This window comes from Strongylocentrotus purpuratus, unplaced genomic scaffold (genome assembly GCF_000002235.5).
Source record: "Strongylocentrotus purpuratus isolate Spur 01 unplaced genomic scaffold, Spur_5.0 spur5_scaffold_16, whole genome shotgun sequence".
In the NCBI taxonomy this organism is placed as follows: Eukaryota; Metazoa; Echinodermata; class Echinoidea; order Camarodonta; family Strongylocentrotidae; genus Strongylocentrotus; species Strongylocentrotus purpuratus.
Genome location: NW_022145601.1, coordinates 12,961,512 through 12,983,112, shown reverse-complemented (window position 1 = coordinate 12,983,112; position 21,601 = coordinate 12,961,512). Strand labels below are relative to the sequence as shown.

At 39.6% G+C, this 21,601-nt stretch overlaps 1 protein-coding gene across 1 annotated transcript; it reads left to right on the top strand.

Moving 5' to 3' along the window:
• The first annotated feature begins 704 nt into the window (after window positions 1-704).
• Window positions 705-12,825, top strand: LOC100891105 (zinc finger and BTB domain-containing protein 17). Its single transcript, XM_030986823.1, has 13 exons — window positions 705-740; window positions 2,037-2,155; window positions 2,831-2,977; window positions 3,786-3,980; window positions 4,397-5,291; window positions 6,250-6,408; window positions 6,893-7,034; window positions 7,578-7,744; window positions 8,332-8,508; window positions 9,500-9,771; window positions 10,606-10,689; window positions 11,720-11,974; window positions 12,274-12,825. Exons 1-13 carry the CDS (start codon window positions 725-727, stop codon window positions 12,715-12,717), a joined length of 3,072 nt encoding a protein of 1,023 aa, XP_030842683.1. The 5' UTR covers window positions 705-724; the 3' UTR covers window positions 12,718-12,825.
• The last annotated feature ends 8,776 nt before the right edge of the window (window positions 12,826-21,601 follow it).

The window sequence follows — 21,601 nt, the reverse complement described above, 5'->3', positions numbered from 1 at the left end:
CATCATTTTGCCTCCTTTACAGCAGCAATAACAAGTGAGTACCTTTTGTTTATTTGTTTGTTTGAAGTAATCTTACAAAATTTTAATCAAGAATTTTTTAGAATTTTAGGAATTGAAATCCCAGAATGGTAAATACTAAAATCATTTTTGTTTTTTGTTTTTGCCCCAATTCGTGAGGAAGTATTTAGCTGCGAATCATCCAGCCAGTGAATAAGCGAGGGGTAAGAGCGCAATTTTGTTTTCCCAATCATGCCAATGAGATTCATTTGTATAAAGATTCGTTTCTCCCTGGTGGTCCCTCTTCTTTTCTGACAAAACATGGGGGACCGTGATGCACTGATGCTCCCCCCCCCCCGGCCCTTTCCACCTTTCTCGATGTTTTCTATTTTTATTTTATTTTAATTCATTTACCACCAGTCGATATAATATGCATGGTCCGAATTAAGCAAATGCGATCTTTACGGGGACGAACTTGTTAGAAAGTTCGGTAATTTCCGTCAATGTCCGGAATTTATGAAGTAGAGAAGAAAGGTAAACGAAAACGGAAATTAAATCGATCACAGCAACAAAAAATGAAACAAACAGAAACGAAGTATCATGTGAATATAATATCAATGAAAAATAATTATAATTCATAAAAGGTGAATTAACTACATTATAAATTTATATTTGCACTTTTCGCGCGAGGCCTCATGGGAAAAATAATTATGTGTATAATGTGAAGATGGCGTCATCTGACGGTAAGAGTTTATTCTTATATTGGTCGAAATAAAGCCAAATTTCATTCAGTTTATACTTCAAGCAGTAATTTTAATTTATATCAGTGATTTGTCTTATATTTGAGAGAGTAATGGTGTGAATTTTAAGAACGTAATTTTAATTAAATGATGCGGACGAACAGGGGATTTATCAGGCTCGTTCCATTGACCGTTATTTTTTGTGCGCCATCCTCGTACGGTACGCTGAGCTTCCAGCTTGCAGGAATGCAAACGCGGCCCGCGCCTGGGGTTCCTCGAGGCTCGATGCCCGCCTTTCCGTGGTCGCATAATTGGTGGGGTACCGGTGGTGGAATTGCTATGGCTGGCCATTGAGCACGCGAAATCCCCAAGCAAAGGGGACACAATAGCAGAACTTTTACTTCAAAGAAAATATCCTCATTTAAAGTAATATTTAGATCTAACTTAGATCTAATTAGAGTCTAATTAATTTTTAAATTTTGGTAAACCGTTCAACTTCAGTTCAGTTCAGGGCCGTTCATTTTCATTACTTTCAAGGCTCAACTCAGCTCAAGCGAATCAGTAAATTCAACTTTAATTAAAGTAGGCCTAATTGCAAATGCAAGCATGCAACAATTGCAAGGAAGTTAAATTTCTTGAAACTTGAAGTCTTGAACTAGACCTAATGACGAAAAATAAAAGAAAATCAGAAGGATAATCCTGCACAATGATGCGGTAACAACAAAACACCAACAAAATGACAATAACAAGAGCTCTAGAGGCTGAGTCTAGTTTTTATGATAAAATATAATCAAATAATTGGGGTTGAAAGGCCTTGTGAATTGTATTGTTTTCTTTGAAAGAAAATAGCAATGTGCCCTGTCTTTTTTTGCGAGGGGGGGGGGGTGGTACAAACAAAAGAAATCAAAATCTTTTCCCAAAGGAAAGGTACCCGTACTAATTTCTGTTTGGTTGATCATAAATTTAACTTCATGGCTTTGCTATATCCTTTAAATTTTACCATTGAGTTTCAAAATTCTCATTTTCTATGGCTAAGTGAAAACCAGGGTGCCCCCCCCCCCCCCTTAAAAAATCAAATCTTCAGTTCTGGAGGGTTTAGTTAAAATGTAAAATCAATGAGTGGTGGACCCTAACCATGACCCCTTGATCTATTCTACTGTACAGTAGTCCGACTCCTATTCCCATACTAGAGAAAGCCTGATTGGCTATGTACTTCCACTTGATTTTTCAGTAATATCTGCCTGCCGTTACCTATTGATTATTAATAAATGTGATCCTCTTCATTTGTCTGCATTACAGATGCGAGTGTGAAGGTTTATGCCAGACAAGATCTCAGCCAGGGACATCGCTATGGACCATTCAAGGCCAAGCTTTCAGACATTGGGGCTGATGAAGAAGTGGAGATGGGCCAGTGGAAGGTGAGAATTAGGAGAAGAAAAAAGTGTTTCAGATGTGGTATTCTTGCCCAGAAGCCACAATCATGTATTGATTTATCAGCTGCTGAGAGCCGGAAATGTGTTGACTTTGTGTTAAAGTATAAAAGTTAATGATCTTCCGGCACCTAGCAGACGATTTCATGGTCGTCTTGTGTTTTCGCAACAAAACACACCTAACAATTCTAGTCAAGGCATGGACTAGGTGACCTTGATTCCAACTCTTGAGTCTGATGTAAATTGATTAGGATAACTTGTCTCCATCAAACATTTTCATGACAAAATAAAGCTATAACATATATTATAAGTTTAAACTTGCAGATTAATTTTGTACATGTTTGGGGGTAAGTATAGATGGCTGCACATTTACTGTGTGCAGTTAACATTTGGAAGTTATTTACTGAACTTTTTTCTTTCTTTTTGTTGAACGAACGTGGAGGTGATGGAGTAAAATTTTAAAGTGTTGTATACATGCCTGATATGGGTGCATTTTCGTTCAAGTTTATAGAGAGAGGGGAATCGGTGCTTAAGAACCTACACAAAACTTATCTAAGTCCTCTGATCGATCTGTTCATTCTGTTTGTACACTGACACTGATAAATGGACGGATGGACAGTTTCATTATTAGTACAAACATGGTGTTTTTCTTTTGCGTACTAGATTTTTGCCAACGATGGAAAGAAGTGCCACCAGTTGGAAAGCAATGATTTCTCCATCCCGGGCTGGCTAAGATTTGTCAAGACTACAACAGACAAAGATGAACAAACCCTTACCCTCATCCAGCAGGGGAAGGTCTACTTCTTTGAGGTCAGTGATATAAATCAAAAGAGAACTAGGTTTCTTGACGATTGCTCTACAGGCTGAGATTAAGGCTAGCAATTGGGTTTTACATTAAGATCTGGGTTCGGGTTAGGTATAGTAGTGTTGGGTCATGGGTTAAACTTAGAAATTAAACTGGAGGAAGTTCTGGAGCACTTGACGGTGGTGCATATATGTCGTAGAATCAAGAAGAACATTTCCTTAATTTGTTACATTTTTCTTGTGTTGCATAGTAGAGGTTATGTAGATGGCCTATTTTATCACTTTGTAACTTTTTATGAATAGAAAAATAAAAGAAAACAGGAGATTCAGGGACTTCATGATGCATGTTCCAACAATAATTGCTCTGCAGGCAATACCTAAAACTATTGTCCACCCAGGACATAAACCTCCAGGCTCCATGTAATTGCTACCCAAGCCTAATCATGTATCATTCAAATGTCTCATGGGCACAAAAGCCACAACAAACAGCAAAGGCATGGCTTAAATTGCCAAAGCTTTTTCATCTTAGAAGGGTATGAGGCCAGTGAACTCTAGTGTAAACTTGTACAATTTGCGTGTGGTGTAACTAGAACCCTTCTTCACTGAATCTCATTCAGGGAAAAAAATATTTAAACAATTTCAGGGGCTACTTTTCAAGCTTGCTTGCATGAAAATAACACTCTTTAATTTGTTTTGTATTGAACTCTGTGCAAACTTTTTAGGGCTCTTTTATGACTTTCGGGGGCTAATTTGCCCTGAGCCCCAGTGTATTTTTTCCCTCATTTATTCTCATTCAAACTGATTTGATTGACAGGTAACCATAGATGTCAAGAAGGGGATGGAGCATGGCCTGTTGGGGATTAAGGATGAGGAGCCCCCTCCCCCACCCCCTCCTGACCCAAACAAGAAAAAGAGAGGACGTCCTCGCAAGATCAAACTCTCTCCGGAAGAGCAGGCAGAGGTCGATGCAGAGAACAGAAGAAAGCTTGAAGAAGCCAGGGCTAAGAAAGTATGTCACATTTATCAATTTTTTTGCTGTGCTTTTAGAATTGTTACAGGTTCTTGATTTGTGTGTTTTTACCTGATGTTTATTTATAGATAAATGTTAATCATAGTTTGGGTTAGCTGATTGAATAGTAAGGTCGATGTCGGTTACATTGGGCACTATAACTATCTATCTTGTGGCAGATTAGCCTTTTGCTGAATAAGTTATCCAATAAACTCTACCACTACTACTACTACTAAGTTTTGATGATAAATCAGAGACATTTTTGTATTGTTTGGAATGCTGGTACATTAAAAAGAATATTGTAACTCTGTTAATTTGAATTTCAAGGAGTAGAAGTTATAATTACAGCACATTTACACTCAGAAAATAAAATACATGTAAATCATTATTTGTATGTGTTGATTCTCTCTGCACAGGCCCAAATTCTTCTAGAACAAGCAGCTGATGGTAGCAGCAGCCTCACTCCAGGACGCAGCAGAAAGTGTGTTGTCTGTGGGCAGAGGTTTGTTAATTCGGTCATCTTCATGAAGCACAGGAGGGCATGTGGAGTCATCAAAGAGGTCTTAGGAGAGAAGCTTGATGATGAGGAAGACGACGAGGAGGAGGAGGAAGGTGATGATGCAGCTGAGGGAGAAACGGCAGAGGATTCCATGGACGGGATTGAGATGCCGGAGGGCACCGAGATGTCTAGCCTGGCGGAGAATCTCGCTGACGGCCGGGAGGAGGGAGAGGTGAGCATCTTAGACGTGGCTCGGGAGGGAGAAGAGGAGGGGGAGACGTTAGCAACCTTGACAGATGAAGCGACGGCTCAATCGACAAATGAATGGCTTGTTCCGGCGCCAAAGAGACCACGAGGACGCCCACGAAAGGACGGGCAACCGCCCATCCCTCGCAAGAAGCGCAGGGGCAGGAAGAAGCGGCGTCGCTATAACGATGATGATGATGACTTCAACGCTCGCACCGTGCGCCAGTCGTCTGCTCCCCCTCCTCCTGAGTGCACGGCCACGCTCTTCGACCCTGAGAAGTACCCCTTCACCTGCGAGACCTGCAATAATCACTTCCCCACGCAGTCCTGGTTTGAGCTACACTGCCTGCAGCATGAGGATTCCAAACTGCAGTACCTGATCTGTAATAAATGCGATGAGGCCTTCAGGTATCTCATGACCTACAACACTCATATGACTGAAGTTCATGCAGGCATGAGCAAAAGAGAACAAACTATGTCGGAGAAGTTCAGATGTGATGTATGTAAGAGAGCCTTCAGGTCACCCATTCATCTTGAAAGGCACATCAGAAAGGCTAACAATGCAGGTAATTATATCCTCTATTTGTACTCTTTTTTCCTATGTGAAGGACCATTATGACCCCCTATACAATAACTGGCCAGCCTTTGATAAAAAAAAAAAGTAGAAGATACATGTAGTATATAAATCCAAAGAAGTGAAAGAACATGTTCCAATGGAGACTCCCAAATACAGATGTACTTTCAATGTTTTGTAAACTTCTACTTTCTACACATTTGATGTACAGATGTACTGTATATGAATTCACTCTATATTAATTTCATTAGTCATGATATTGATTAAAGGGTGCTGCAGTATTCACAGAGATGCCGACCAGTACGATTAAATTGTATCTAGTACGATAATAAGAGTGAAATACGATTTCACCTCTCTTAAAATACAATTTAATACAATTTTTTTTAAATTGTTTCTTAAATAGTTAAATTTTAAAACCCATCAAAACAGCGGAATCGCATAGAAACATGTACAAGTAAACCCCCGCAACGCCCAAAAAACCCAAAAAACTTTGCTTTACAATGTCCTCATTAAATTTTAATGAAAGAGCAAACATTTTACTTGACCTTACTTACTAGTAAAACATTTTTCTGAAATTTTACTGGTCCGTCGGCCCCGAGTCGAGTTTTCGTGAAAATCTGATTTCTCTCTAAAACCTGATTTTTTTTTAGGATACTCAGTCTGTTTTTTTGTGTCAAGAGGTTGGCATCTCTGTATTCACCTCTTACTGAGAAATTCTAAATACTCCATTGAAATTCCCTTGCCCTTTGTGTTTTGACTGTCTTCTAAGTTTCATTTCCCAATTTAATCTCAAACCCATTTGAGGTCAGACATATAAAATTGTTGCACTCCTCAAGAGCTGTTTCTGTACCTTTTTAAGAATTCTCATAAATATTAATTATCTCACATATGAAATGAATATATAGCAAAATGTCAGTTCTGCAATAAATCACACTCATTTTTCTTTACAGAGCCCCCTCCTAAAGGCCCAGTGCAGGTGAAGTGTAAGTTCTGTGAGAAGACATTCACAATGGAGCAAGGTTTAGAGAACCATACAATGAGGGCTCATCCTGAATTCAACAGATATCAGTGCACTGCTGATGATTGTCTTGAGACCTTCTGCACCAAGGGTAAAACATTACCATTTAATCACAGATTTACAAATTATGAATGTGAATTTACATGTAATTTTCATAAATTTCAGTTGAAGATGTGTGAATTTACGTGTAATTTTCATAAATTTCAGTTAAAGATATGTGAATTTATGTGTAATTTTCATAAATTTCAGTTGAAGATATTTATAGGACTAGAAGATCATTTTTGGGGTCAATCTTTGATTTTCAAATTGTTTGTTGGTTTCGAGTGAATTTCAAGTGAATCTGGAGTGTTTGTTATGAAATTGTGAGACACTGGTGTCTCACAAGGGACCTGACACAGGGACCTGTTTCACAAAGCCGTTTTTCAATGACCAATGACAAAAAACTGTGACAAATCTGCTGATAACCAATCAGAAGCAAGGATTTCACTAGCTTATAACAAAAACTGTCATGTGCCACTGATGACAAGTTTTGTGAAACACCCCCTGATGTATTCTTCTCTTTGCTTTGTTGACAGAGGATCGAGCGACGCATCTAGAAGGTATCCATGGTTTGGATCCATGCCATATCTACAAGTGTCCCGTCACTGGATGTAACAAGGCATACACCACTGTGGCTTCTCTCAACTACCACTATGCACTCAGGCATACGTTAGAAAAGTAAGCATCATCTCCCATGATAACCATGGGTTGCTGTGAAATAGACCAGTTTAATAACATATTTAGAATGAATGTTTCTTCCTGGGGACCTACAGTAGTGACGAGTTATTCTATTAACCTGTTATTGATGAATGAACTACCATACTGGGAATCCATTCTGCATACATTAGTTGTTGCTACATTTATGTCGGGTAAGCCTCAGGCAATCTTTCAGGTTGTCAAGAACAACGTTTGTTTAAAAAGTATGCATAAAATTGAGTATGTTAGTAACTGGTCTATTAAACATGAGATTTCTTTCTTTTTTTGTAACATAATACAACGTTGGATAAAGCATGACAAGTAGCACTCTTGTGGAATGATGGAGACAAGTATTTCTTTTTTTAAGAAATAATGTTTGATAATGGGTAGCTTGAATGGCAAAATTGATGGATTGAGTAGGCAAAAGGTTCAATGTGCAGCCTTTTAAAGAAATCTAGACTTGTCTCTTCTGAAAAGAATATTCAATAAACACACTACTATCTGTTGCTGGATTCTGTCTTTCAGGCCTTTTGCGTGTGAGATATGCGGCAAGACATGGGTGAAGATCGGCAGACTGCGGGAGCACATGAAGACGCACAGCACGGAGAAGAACGAGCTCTGTGACGAGTGTGGACGTGCCTTCAAAACAAGACCAGAACTCAAAGATCACAAGCTAGAAGCACACACAGACAGTGAGTAAAGTGGTTTAGTACTGGTTTGTGTAGGGGGGAATTTCACATAGGGTACAGAGATTTGGGATACTGATGCCATGTTGACACAATTGTCATTTTGAAGCCCATGTATGGCTTTTTTCAAGTACTCAAACTTTAGATTTCTCATAATTTAGTTAATAAATCATATAGGTAATTGATTATGATCATTTTGTTTATTTGTTTCTTTCTTTTTTTGGAGTGGAGTTTGCAGTAAATGAAAAGTGAAAGAATGGCTTTTTATCATTTGATCACCTTAATAATTCCTTTTTTCATTGATTCTTCAATTATTTTTAGATATTGACATGTTTGGAAGTTTGTAAGATGAATAAAATTAATTAGATGTATGCCACAATTACTGTGACGCTTATGGCCTTTAACTTTAGTATGAGTGTGTCTAAACATTTTGTGATATTACCTTGTTTTGTTTGATTGTTTGTTTAGTTTTTATCCTTTACCACAGATATAATGTTATAAAAAGGTGCATTCCTGTTTTACTGCTCATGTATCTATCATTCTTCCTATAACCCTTGACTTCTATTATTTTATTTCCTAACACCCATCTCTAGCCGGCAAGGAGAAGCTCGGGTGTCGTTTCTGCCCAGCATCCTTCAGCAGACGAAGCTCAAGATCGTATCATGAACGCAAGCATCGTAACGAGACACCCTACGTCTGCCCCAAGCCAGGCTGTAACAAGCGGTTCGTGGCTGTCATTGACTACAAGAGGCATTTGATCTACCACACAGGTATGTACATGTAATCAGTTGGGAGTAGACATAAGCAGGGCATACACATTCATTTGTCTGGGGCCCGTTGCATATAACCTATCATTAATGGTAACGTTGCCATCAATAGTAACTTCCATGGAAACCTGGAAACCTGGATTTGATTAGCTGTTGGGTGATTTTGCCATGGTAGTTACCATTAATGGCAAAGTCACCATCGATGGTAGGTTTTATGCAACGGGCCCCTTGTAAAATAGGGGAACAGTGATTTCAATGGTATGGGAGAATGAAATTTATTTGGATATGGAATTAGGTCTTTCTTGTTTGTTGGTGCACAATTCACTTGTCTGACATGTGTAAGCAGCAAGGTAAATTGCAATTTTGTCTTACTGGATATACATTGTAGAGCTACAATTTTATAGCAATCATGGGAAGGATGGAATACATGGAGTGCATAATTGTTTACTTATATTCCCTTAACTGACTAGACAATTGAAAGATCTTCCTTCTATGTTATCAATGATAGAAAGGAGAAGAATGAAACAGCTCATTGCTCATGCTGAATATTAGTTGGCTGATACACAAGAAACTGCTAAATTAACCTGACCTATTTTGTAAACATTTGAATGATCTTTACATGGAGGCCAACAGGTACATGCTGATTTAATAATAATGATAATATGGTTATCTATATAGCGCCAGTATCCGTCAGGCTCTGACGCTCATGGTGCTTTACACATATTACCCTGGTCGTAGCCGATCTGCCAAAGTAACTAGCGCTCAAGCATATCAGGTACCCATTTACACCGGGGTGGAGAGTGGCAAATGTAGATTAACATCTTGCCAAAAGACATCAGTGCCACAGCGGGACTTGAACCCCGTATCTTGTGATCTGCAGTCAGGTGGCTTATCCACTAGTCCACAACACCTCATGTTCCATGAAGTGATGCTATGTAGAAGCTTATCTGCAGAATTAACAAAATAGTTTCACTTAATTTGTATCCATATCCAGGTGCCAAGCTGTACAGATGTCGCTACTGCAGCAACTGCTTCACCCGGAGTGACTACCTGAAGGGCCACGAGAAGCGTCACATCCTGCGGGGGGAGCAGATCGACGCGGCGCCCCCTATAGAGGAGACGGTGACCATCAAGGTTCCGTGGCCGATGGAGAGAGCGGTCAAGATTCAAGGACAGAACGTGGTGGTGTCCATCGAACCTGATCCGACGCTGGCCGATGGGGACATTACGGCTGAAGCTCTGATTGCTCTTGATAACCTACAAAATGTGAGCTCTTAATTTATTTATTTTTATTCATTTTATTTCCAGGCAAGATGATAACAATACATAAAAAACATGACTATTCCGCTGCGAATATGTAAGTCTCCTTTCCAAGATCTGGGCAAAATTAAAACATGTTGCATGTACAAATGAAGGAGAAGTGGAATGAACAGAGGATTGCAACAAAGGATCCTAAGCATATTCATTTACCTGTGTATTATTAAAAAAAAGTGCAACACATGCTTCCAACATTCGCCGCAGCAGTTACCGCTTTTTAGATAGTTTACTGCATCGCGTATGAACGAGGCTGTATATTTGGAAGATTTAGTTGGACAGCTTTTCATTTCCTAGAGTTTATTTGTTGTTACCTTTAGTACCCTCTATAAATGTAAGTGAAAATGAACTCATGCATGTACATGTGTAAAGACACACAAATAAGAATTAATGGATCACTCTATACCTACCCAAGTAACAGATTAGATTGGTAGGTTTCCTTTGAGAACAAAGATATGCAATGTATAATTGATACAAGTACTATGCAGGCCTGATAATTACCCGATTAAAAATAAAAAAAAAAACAATTTTTTTTTTCTACCTGATTTTATCCCTATTTTCCTAATTTTTCCCCTTATTTTCTGTTTCCCTATTTTTTCCCCATTTTTTCCCCATTTTTCCCCAATTTTCTCACTCAAAAGAGCGGAATGATGTTAGATGCCATTTTTTTACCCCCGAATCCTCTTTTCTTTCTGTTTTACTCAAGGGATTTTTTTTTTCTTCAGTGCTCACATCACCCCTGACTATGATTCCTTCTGTTTAATTATTTGTTTATCAATGGTGTAGGTGCCTGTTGAAATCACTGCAGATGAAACACAAGTTGTTCATACGACTGATGCAGGAGACATTGTCCAGCAAGCAGCTCAACAGGTTAGTCTCGCTTCTTATGTAAGCGGTCAAAGTTCTTTTTAAAGCCCCACTGCACTACTAATAGCTACAGGTATTGCGCCCTCTACATAGCAAACAATGCCTAAGTGGTGACTGTTGGTCCCCCATGGTCCTCTTTTTCTTATGGTAATTGAGAACTGATTTGATGAGATAACCACCTCTCAGTGACCATGCAGGGAGGTCTAATCCCTCCTGGCCAAACTAGTGCAGATAGGCTTTAACGTGCATGTACATTAATCTTCTAAGAACTTACAACGCCAAATGATAAACAGTTATTGTTCTAGTTACTGTTGTTTAAGCTCATACAGACCTTCAAATAAGATACCAATTTGGACTTTCTCCAGCCAAATGATCCTTCACAAGCTTCCTTGATATTTAACCCAAATTAGTTAAGTTTTTCTCTAACTTAATTTTCATGAAGTGAATGGTTAGTTATTATTTGTAAAATTTAGTTGAGATTACAACTCCATGGAATTCACATACACCCAGAACTACTAACACAAATATGCGTACACTTGATGGGCTAATGTCCATCATTCCCTTTATTTGCTAAATAGTCAGTGATCGTATCGGCATTCTGTGATCCTTTTTAGGCAAATATCATGTTACACTGCTACCTTAGAGGCATCGTTTAACAATGTTAAATCTGAGATGCACGGCCCTACGTGTTATCAGTGTCTGTAATATGTTGTAATAGTGAAGCCCTAAAAATAATTGCGCTTCAAAATGATCATGAAGTGCAAAGTAAAAATCCAAAGTGACCGGTTTTCCCATACTCATTTTCCCCAATAGAATGTAGTGTTATCAAAACCGTTAGGAAAACACAAAATGAAATTTCGATTTCTAATCATAAATATCTTGATAATCAGACGGCCGATCGGCTTGTAAAAGTCATGGGATTCCTAACTGACCTCAAGGCTTATGATTATGATTGCAGCATGAGCTAAATCCAGAGTCTCATGCAATGTTACTGAGTCACTTTAAGATGTTAATTGATGTCTTACCCCTGCAGGCCATGTCTAATGATATCCAAGCCGGTACCCAGTATCTCCAGCTGGCCGATGGCACCACCTTCGCTACCAACTCTGCCTCCGCAGCCATCCAGGAGGCCATGGCCCAGGCCCAAGCTCAGGCTGCAGGCATGCAGGGAGACGGTACGGAGCAGGGCAACGTTCTGATGGGCGGCGCTACAGAGATCACGATGGAGGGGGCCACCAGTGAACAGGCTGCCCTTGTGCTGCAGCAGCTAGCCGCAGAGAATGCACAGGTAACTATTTGGAAGTTTCTCAATTTATAGGCTTGTGAATGGGATGGAGAGGAACAGGTTGGGGGGAAGGGGTGGGTTGACACCATGGATTACAGAGCATTGTAAAGATTTGATTTTGTTTGTGTTTTTAATGCTGTGTTCATGCATGTGCCCATCATCTGATGAGCTGATGATCCCTGAATATTACAGTGAATGACCGCATCAACCTAATTATGCAGTTCCGGGCTCTGTCTTACAAAGAGTTGAACTGATGTGTGGAATCTATTTAGTTAACACGATGTATTCTTAACTGTACCCAGGTCATCTTGCATCCATCCGGTCAAGAAGGCCTCTCCACCATGCAGGCCACGCTGCAGAACGAGAACGGAGAAACGAGCATGGTGGTGATCAACCTGGCCACCCAGCCGGACGGTTCCGTCCACGCCATCTCCGAGGAGGAGGCCCATCAACTGGCCCTCCAGGCCGCCGCCAACGGGGGAACCCTGACCACCGAAGACGGGAGCATGATCATCACCACCACCGCCGGCGGACTCCAGGACTCGCAGGGCAATCAGATCACCCTGTCGGCCAGTGGTGGGGACGAGGTGGTGGACAACGGTCAAACGGTGTCCATGGTGATGTCCGATGGCACCATACACACGGAAGACGGTCAAGAGATGATGCTGGTGGTCCAGGAGGAGGAGGAGACTACGTCATCAGAGAACATCACCAATATACAAGTAGAAGTCATGGAACAAGATTAAGGACCTCCAAACTCCAAAGTTGTTTCCATTTTCTGATATCTTCAGGGGGCTGTGTCTTGGAAAACTATGCTATGCTATCTTATGTGTCAGTGCACTGTCATAATTCGTCCTTGTTTTCACGAAGTGACGGTAGTGAGGAAAATCGTAACGCAAAGTGAATGCAATTTTTTTTCACTACCGTCACTTCGTGAAAACAGCGACGAATTGTTCATTGTCATAATGACTTGAAATTGAACAACCAGGGGAGTGTTTCACAAAGATCCTAAGTTGAATTTATCTCTAAATTGGACTTAACAATTATGGAAAGACATTAGCATCTTTGAAAATATTTTGTAAAAGTTTTTTCTTTAAGGCATAAAATGTTGATTGAAATCATTTATATTTCTATTATCAGGAGATTTCATGTCTTTGATGTGGAATTTGTAAAAATTCTAAAATACTTGAATTTTTATTTTTGAATAAGTTTTTTTTAAAGGCTACAAATAGCTCTCCATAATGTTTAATTCCAACTTGAGAGTTAAGTTCGACTTAGAATCTTTGTGAAACACCCCCCAGTTATTTTTCTTTGCTACACACGTATACTGCGTCACAGCCAGTTTTGTACGGAGGATTAACCGGAGACTTGTGATTAAATTTTCTTGAGACAATCAGCATACCTATCACTAGCATTAATGTTATTGTTTTTAGAATACCATCCAAAATTGTGCCAGGATGAGAAGAAAGCTTTGAGCATTATGGATCTTATTTATTGTTGCTTGCGGAGGAATTGCTTTCAGGTTTTGATGAGTGAAATACTATGATCAGTGATCAGTCAGTGATTTGAGAAAGTTTTGCAGATGGTTCTTCAGATAATTTTCTTTCTTAAATACTTGTTCTCTGCAGTAGCAAAAAATCATAATATTTTGGTGATGTTTCTTATTGATGAAAGCTTAGCAGACTAATTAAGCACAAATATTTAGATTCCCATGAAAAGGACAGCCATAAAAAATGACACCATCCACCAATTCCTGTCAAGATGTCACAAAAATTCATTTTGTTAAAACTTAAAAATGATGCTTCTGTGTTTCTATGATGTTTCTTTCGCTGCCCAGCACAATGGACTTATATTGTTTCCGTCACTTTGTACTAGATATTAAGAAGTACCATAAATAATACTCAGGAGTTTGAGAAATGTAGGATATATTAAGCTTCCTACTACATTGGTCATTTGCAGCGTGAATTCTTTGGTGCTTGTTCTCTTCAAGGTAATGTATTTCATTATAAAAATTGTTGGTACGTACCCGCACATAAGTTATTTTATAAATAACCTGCATAAACTGTCTATAAATCTGTATATTATGTAGATAGTATGGAATGATGTAAATATAAATAAATTTGCTTTCACATTCCAAAGTTGATATCGATCACTTATGATGTTTTCTGAATGTATGTTTAAGTGTTTGCTGATAGTGATTTCCCCCTCTCTCCTTTTCTCCATCTCTTGCATTATATTTAAAAGCAAACTTTGCTAGATTTATTTTGTCTGTTCTCATTCTTTATGTTTCTTGATTTTGTTCTTTATTTATTCAGCAGGCCAATTCTCTTTAGAGCCAGAAGCATATTAATTATTAAATCATAAACTGTAAACGCAGAGTTAAAGCCCTTCTGGCTCCAGACAGACTTTTTCCTGTTATGCCTTTCAGTCACAACCAAGTACATTTAAAGCCCCTCTGCACTAGTTTAGCTAGGAGGGATTAGACCTCCCTGCAAGGTCACTGACAGGTGGTTATCTCATCAAATCAGCTCCAATTAAGATAAGAAAAAGGGGATCATGAGGGGCTATATAGAGGGCGCAAGTAGCTACAAGTAGTACAGTGGGGCTTTAATTGCAAGACATAATCACACAATTCCAGACATTAGAATGTGGCGTTTAAAGAAAAACCTCACCTAGGAATCAAAAAGTTTAAAGGGTTTGAAGGGCATTAAATTTTGTTTCTTTTTGAATGTTGGAGATGTGAAAATGATCAGGAAAGATCTTGAGTGGAAAGTACATAAAATATCGTAGTCTAAAATGCACCCCTCCTCCCTCCCTTATCCACACCAAACTTAAGTTATATGTATAAAATTCTCCTACTTGTAATTCATTCTGACGTTTGCTGAGCAAGTCTGTTTATTTTAAATTTTTGTTTTTCTTTATTTTCCTAAAAGGATGAATGTACTTTCCTAACAATAGAACAAACGAATGTGACATTGTAATGGCTTTTTATTCTGACTTAATAAGTTGTGTTTTTTTTTCCTTTTCTTTTTCTTTTTCTTTTTCTTTTTCTTTTTTTTTACAAAAGTGTGCTCAATGAGGTACATGTACTTCTCTGACTATCAGTGGTGTACAAAATGTGGTGTACAAAATGTTGCATTTGAATCTCTGCCCAAAGAAATGTTATTTGATTTTCTTTTGATTTGTCTTTGATTTCAATGATAAAATATTATACATGAATTGCCTTCTAACTGCACTTTCTGCTTTTATTTTGTATCGATTCATATTTTAAGACGTTATTTAATCCGGAAACAATTTGTATATTAAAAAAAATGAATAAAGATATTCTATAGAGAGAGAGGGAGAACGAGAGAGAATGAGAGAGAATGAGAGAGAGAGAGAGAGAGAGAAAGAGAGAGAATATGAGAGAGAATGAGAAAGAGAGTGTAGAGATTGAGGTACCGAAAGGAGATTCTGAAAGGGGGGGGGGGGGGGGGGGGAATCGAAAATGCACTAGAACCTTGTGAAAATTGTTAAATCACATTTTGTTACATCAAGGCTTCAAACAAAAAGGGCGATAAGAAAAAACAACAGAATACAAAAAAACGGAATCGGGGAAAATAAAACATCCCGTTAGTCAGAACAGTGTTAGAACAGGAGACGATGTGGATCTAGAGAGTACGGCTAGGAGCATGACAGGGTTGAAATTACGAAGAGAGAGAGAAAGAGGGTTTTTTTTGGGGGGGGGGGAGGGGGGGGGGGTAATGGATGGAGAGATAAAGAGTGATGGTCACTAAGAGAACCATGTGAAACATTTAAGATGACTATGAGAAGAAGAAAAAATAGAAGAATAATCAATTATGATGATGATAATCATGAAAATTATGATATTTATAATAATATAATTATAAGTCATCAGGGGCGGCGATTTCTTTTCATGACCGAAGGGGGGAGGACGAAATGCGAGGGACGGGGAGCAGTGGCGTATAATGAGCAAAGGGGGGGGGGGGGAGAAAAAAATCTGCATCCCCACTCTTACATGGTGCATGCAGGCCCTGCGGGACGTTTTTCAAAGTGGGGGGGGGGGGGCTAAAGTATTTTCGATCAGGTAGAGCGAAGCAAGTGGAGCGTAAATTGGCCTGGGGTCCAGGGGCAAGGGGCGTAGCCCCATGGAGCTCAGGAGTTTTAGGCATTTAATAACGGTCAACTGAGCATCCAGGTGGCGGAGCCCGCGGAAGCTCAGGGGTTTTAGGCATTTAACAACGGTTAGATTAGTCCAGAATCTGGCCTATTTAATTTTGATCTCCACCACCAACGCTAACCTCTCCCTACTATACTTACTTGCTCCCAGCCGATGATGGCGTGATCATGAAATTAGGACGCCCGGCGAAAATCTGGCCTATTTAATTTTGATCTCCACCACCAACGCTAACCTCTCCCTACTATACTTACTTGCTCCCAGCCGATGATGGCGTGATCATGAAATTAGGACGCCCGGCGGCGCGTTTCCGTTTTACACCCTGCCCTAGGCTTTTCTCCAATAAAATTTTACAAACCGACTGGTATTTGGAGTCTAGTCGTCCACATCTTGCCTCGGCGCTCTGCACACCACCAGAACTCTGAAAACGTCACGTAGCGCTAGCTAACTCTCTATACTAACTAGTTGATCTTCCTAGTCGTATCATTTATTTTTATCCATTAATACGCAATACTCTAAGAGCGTGAGGATGCGTGATCAGCTCGCAAAATTTAGCCCAGCGATAACAAAACAATAATATATCGGGGAAAACCGTCTTGAACAAGAAGACCCTCGCATAAGCTTTGGCTTCGCTATTCTTGACGTCGATATAAACAAACTTAGACTTCGGATACAGCATGTTTCGTGTAATTTCTTGCCGAAAAGCCTAGGGCAGGGTGTAAAACGGAAACGCGCCGCCCGGCGAAAGGCTGGGCTTGTGAGCATAATTATGAGTTTGTTGATAACGCCATCTTCGACGGCTTGAATCAAGTGTAGGGAAATTATAAAGGACCGTGCAGATTCTGGACTACGGTTAGATGAGCATCCAGGTGACCGCCTTAGAGCCCATGGTGGGGTCCAGGGGGCAGAGGCTCCGGAAGCTCAGGGAAAAAAACATGCCATTTCAGCAACATTTGTAAATCACTGGTATCGAGTTAGAAATATTAGGGGGGCAACTATCCCAACCCCCCCCCCCCCCCATCATTGCACCAGGGTGAGGGAGCATAGTGAACGGAAGTATACCTTCCCCCTCACAGGGTTTAGAAATGTTGTTGTACATGTATTAACAAATTACATTTCTTAGCAAAACAATGGTATAAACACAAGCAATATACCTTTTTCACACAACACTTTTCTAGAATATTTACTGTACTCTTTGAAGAATATTATGCGAGGGAGCGTAGCTTCCGAGCGAGAAGATTTTTGCATTTTTATTTGTCTAAACGCTGCACTTTTAGGCCTTCCAGAGCCTAAAAGTTTGTTGAAATTTTTAGTCAGTATTTGCTATACACTTTTTTTTCTCACTTTTTCATTTTTTCATGGGGGGGGGGGGGGACGATCCCCCCTTAAAACATTGAGGGAATGTGTCTCCCCCGTCCCCCCCCCCCGAATCGCCGCCCCTGACAGTCATTATAATTATGATTTAAACGTATGGTACTATACAAGAGAGGCGTAGCACTAGTATGACCATGCGCAGGGGCGGCGATCCCGGGGGGGGGGACGTCCCCCCCCCCTCAATTTTTTTAGGGGGGGGGATCGTCCCCCCTAGAAATTTGAAAAAGTGCAAAACAAATTGTATAGTATATACTGAATAATGACTGCAACACACTTTTAGGCTCCGGAAGGCCCAAGAGTGCAGCGTTTAGACTAATAAAATTGCAAAAAAAATCTCGCTCCCTCGCATAACATCCTTGTAAAAAAAAATTGCATTTCGCCCCCCCCCCCCGGTCAATAACAGAAATCGCCGCCCTGACCCTGCGACATACATGCACAATTCGGCTTTTAAAAATATACTGCAAGGGATATAATGTATTGGTGGAAGGTTCGCATTTTACTCTTTTTCCACTTTCTCACAAATCTGCTTTTAAACGAAACATTACTCGCTAAATCGGTTGACAATATCCATTTATGAAGGCCTAATGACGTCCTTTAACCAAATTCAAAGCAATGCAATGTTGTTGGGGGAATTCGTCGCAGACACGGTAATGGAGGATGACAATAGTTTAAGTGTTTTATTTTTCTTCTTGTGGCAATTTATGGTAATGGATAGAGGCAAAGCGACCCAAGACCTATGGAAGTGGAGGAGGAAGATGAGAGAGAGAGAGAGAGAGAGAGAGAGAGAGGGGGAGAGAGAGAGAGAAAGAGTTGGGGCAAGATGGAGAGAGAGAGAGAAAGAGAGAGGGGTAGAGAAGAGAGAAAGAAAAAGGAGGAGAGGGGTAGCGAAATAAATAAGCTACTGTGAGGAAATGTAATACTCCAAAATTCTACATGCTAAACATAGTATGAGTCATCAAAATGAATGCTCAGTCTCCACTCCCTTTGAAGAAATCCCAACTCCAAACAACTCTTTAAAGATAAGCTCGAGTTCTGGTAATGATAGAAAATAAATTCTCATAGAATCCAACAAAACTCACACTGATTGTTCAAGATTACAAATAAATTACATGTGCCAAACGATTTTGGTAGAAAATGTATATAGGGCTGAGTAATGAGCACAAAAAGATACGGAAATCAAGGTATTAGGCCCGCGGCACTATGTGCAAATGAGAGTTTTTTTTTTTTTTTATTGAAGATGATTTCTAGCAAGCTTTTGTGAGTTTGTTTTTATTCTACTGGTTCGAACAATCAATCTACTGCAGGATAAACCATCCAGAATGAATTAAAGCCATGTTCCCTCGACATACATTTCCCATACCAGAGCTCAAGATTTGCTTTAACCTCTTGTCTGTGTTCGATGCGATTGGTAAACTATGTAGTTGAGTGATACAGTCGGTGAAAGTGATAAATACAAAGAATATGATTTATATTTGAAGGAATGGTCGCAGCATTAATGAAGAAAAATAGAAATATTTGGCATGTCATGTTTGTACATCATTAATTTTCGTTAGCGTTATGTGTTGTGTTTTATACGCGACCGCTTGTGGGTTCGCGGAGTGAACTTGAGCGATGCGAAGTGGTTAAATTCACAGAGACGCAGGCGTGTGATCAGTCAATTAATTAATACTGTGACTTGCTCAAGCTGATTATAATATTATTGAATATTTGAAAGTCAAATGATTGAACCACTATACCATGATACCTTGCAATGTACCAATTTATTTTAGCTGGGTTGTGGGTAACAAATTGAGATTAATGGCTTGCCAAAGGACATTGTCGAGGTGTCGTGGTCGAGTGGATACGTCGCTCACAAGGTCCGTGGTTCGAGTCCCGCCCCCCGCCGCGGCACCAATGTCCTTTGGCAAGACATTGATCTACATTTGCCACACTCAACCCAATGTAAATGGGTACCTGACAGGAATTAATTCCTTGAAATGCTTGAGCGCTGTAATGGCACCTAGGCTAAAGCCAGGGTAATAATAAATGCGCCTCGGAATAGAATTTCTAGATAGACGGCGCTATAGAAATGCCTATTATTATTTATCTATTATAATTGTCGGGCTCGGATTCGAACCCTCAACCTCTCGATTGAAAGTCAAGTATATGAACCCCTAAACTATAAAAGTGCCTCAGAGAGTCAATAACATGTACAAATTATGAGGAGAGCAAAATAGAGGAGGTTCGGTTTACAAAACAGACCTTTCTGATGTTTTCTATAAATATGCTACACAAGATACCAGATACCCTCCCATATTCATTGGCGGAACAACTGCGTTACAATGTTAGTCGCCAAGTCAAAAGCGAGCAAGGAAATTCAAGTATTCTAAACCCTCGGGGATGGGCAGATTAAATGTTTTCGTGAGGGATTCGTTCACATTAGCACTGTGCCCTCTCGATTTCCCCGTAGGAACGATGGTGTATACTGAGCGCCAAATGCTCGATCACTTCCCTGAACAAAAACGAAGTGTGATTTAATTTCACCCCTTTTCTTTCTATTTTGTTTGATCATTGTTTGATTTTTCCCCAATCACGTAAAATATTTTACAATGTGTTTACAATTTAACAGATGAATTGAGAACACGATTGTCGTCCTCCTCGACCAAACAGAACAAAAATAAGTCGCACATAAAACTTCTGATTGTTGCAGTTTCTCAGCTTCTATTTTCTTAAAAGTATTCTTTCTTTTTATTTATTTCAACTTATACATTACAATATTTCACAACGCTAACTCATATCATTTCATAAACATCCATACAGTTTATGGATGTTTAGCAGTTTATAACGTGTGATTAACACACAATATGAACTGCTTACTTTTACTCATTAAAATATATTACAGATATTTTTGCTTTTTTAAAGCAGCTGAACGGTTGCTATTTCTCTACATTATTTATATATCGATTGGAATTTTTTGTTGACGAAATGGAAAAATACTTACATTGCTTCAGATATTCGTGTCCTATGTTTAATTTTAGGACTACATTGTGATGATTTTATTAATGTTTAATTAATGGAATGAAAGAAATGAAATGAAAGATGGAATGAGCACATTTTCTTGATCTTTTTTAGCCAATTATCTGGCTGCACAAGTATCTCTCTTCTGTTGTCGCTTTTCTTGTAATTCTGTTCATCATCCCTCCCTCTTTTCCCACTTTTTTAGATTCTCTCTCTCTCTCTCTCTCTCTCTCTCTCTCTCTCTCTCTCTATATCTCTCTCTCTATCTCTCTTTCTCTCTCTCTCTCTCTCTCTCTCTCTCTCTCTCTCTCTCTCCATCTCCTCTTTTTTTTATCTCTTTCTTAATCTTTCTTTACATCTACCCTTCTCTCTCTCCATCCCCTATCTCCCGGCCCTTCCCCGATCTTTCCCTGGTTCCATTCTTCATTGCCCTCTCTTATTCTACATTCATTTATTCTCAAATGTCTTGTTTATTTTCATCTTCAAAGTACTTCCTTGTTTTAGTTAGGAATTTGATCTTAATTTTAACCATGGACGTAATTTATTATTTTCTTTCGATCCTTATCCTTATCAATGTGGCGGTGTCAAGGTATAGCGGTTCATTCACTTGACTCTCAATCCGAGGGTTTAGGGTTCGAATCCCAGCCCGGCACTAACGTCTTTTGGCAAGACATGAATCCGCATTTGCCACTCTCCACCCAGGTGTAAATGGGTACCTGAAAATAATTGCTGGGGTAATAATAATTGCAAGGCCTTCGGGTAGAACAGCATTGATGCTGACGAGGCTTCCCTAGCTGGGTAAACACAATCATTATTAATAATGCGGGCTATCTTCTGAAACCGCTTATACAATTAGCAATTTCAATATATAATCACACATTAGGCAAAAGCAAAATGAGAGAGATACATTGGAATGAAAAGAGGTGGGGTGGACTGAGAGAGCTCAACAGACAGATAATGAATCACTGATGATAATGTATAGAAATATTGTCGTAGCCAGGCGCGCCGGAAGCAGTTTGGGATTGGGGGGGCAAACATTCCAGGGGGCTCACCTTCCGAGGGCAGTGACGTAATGAGAAAAA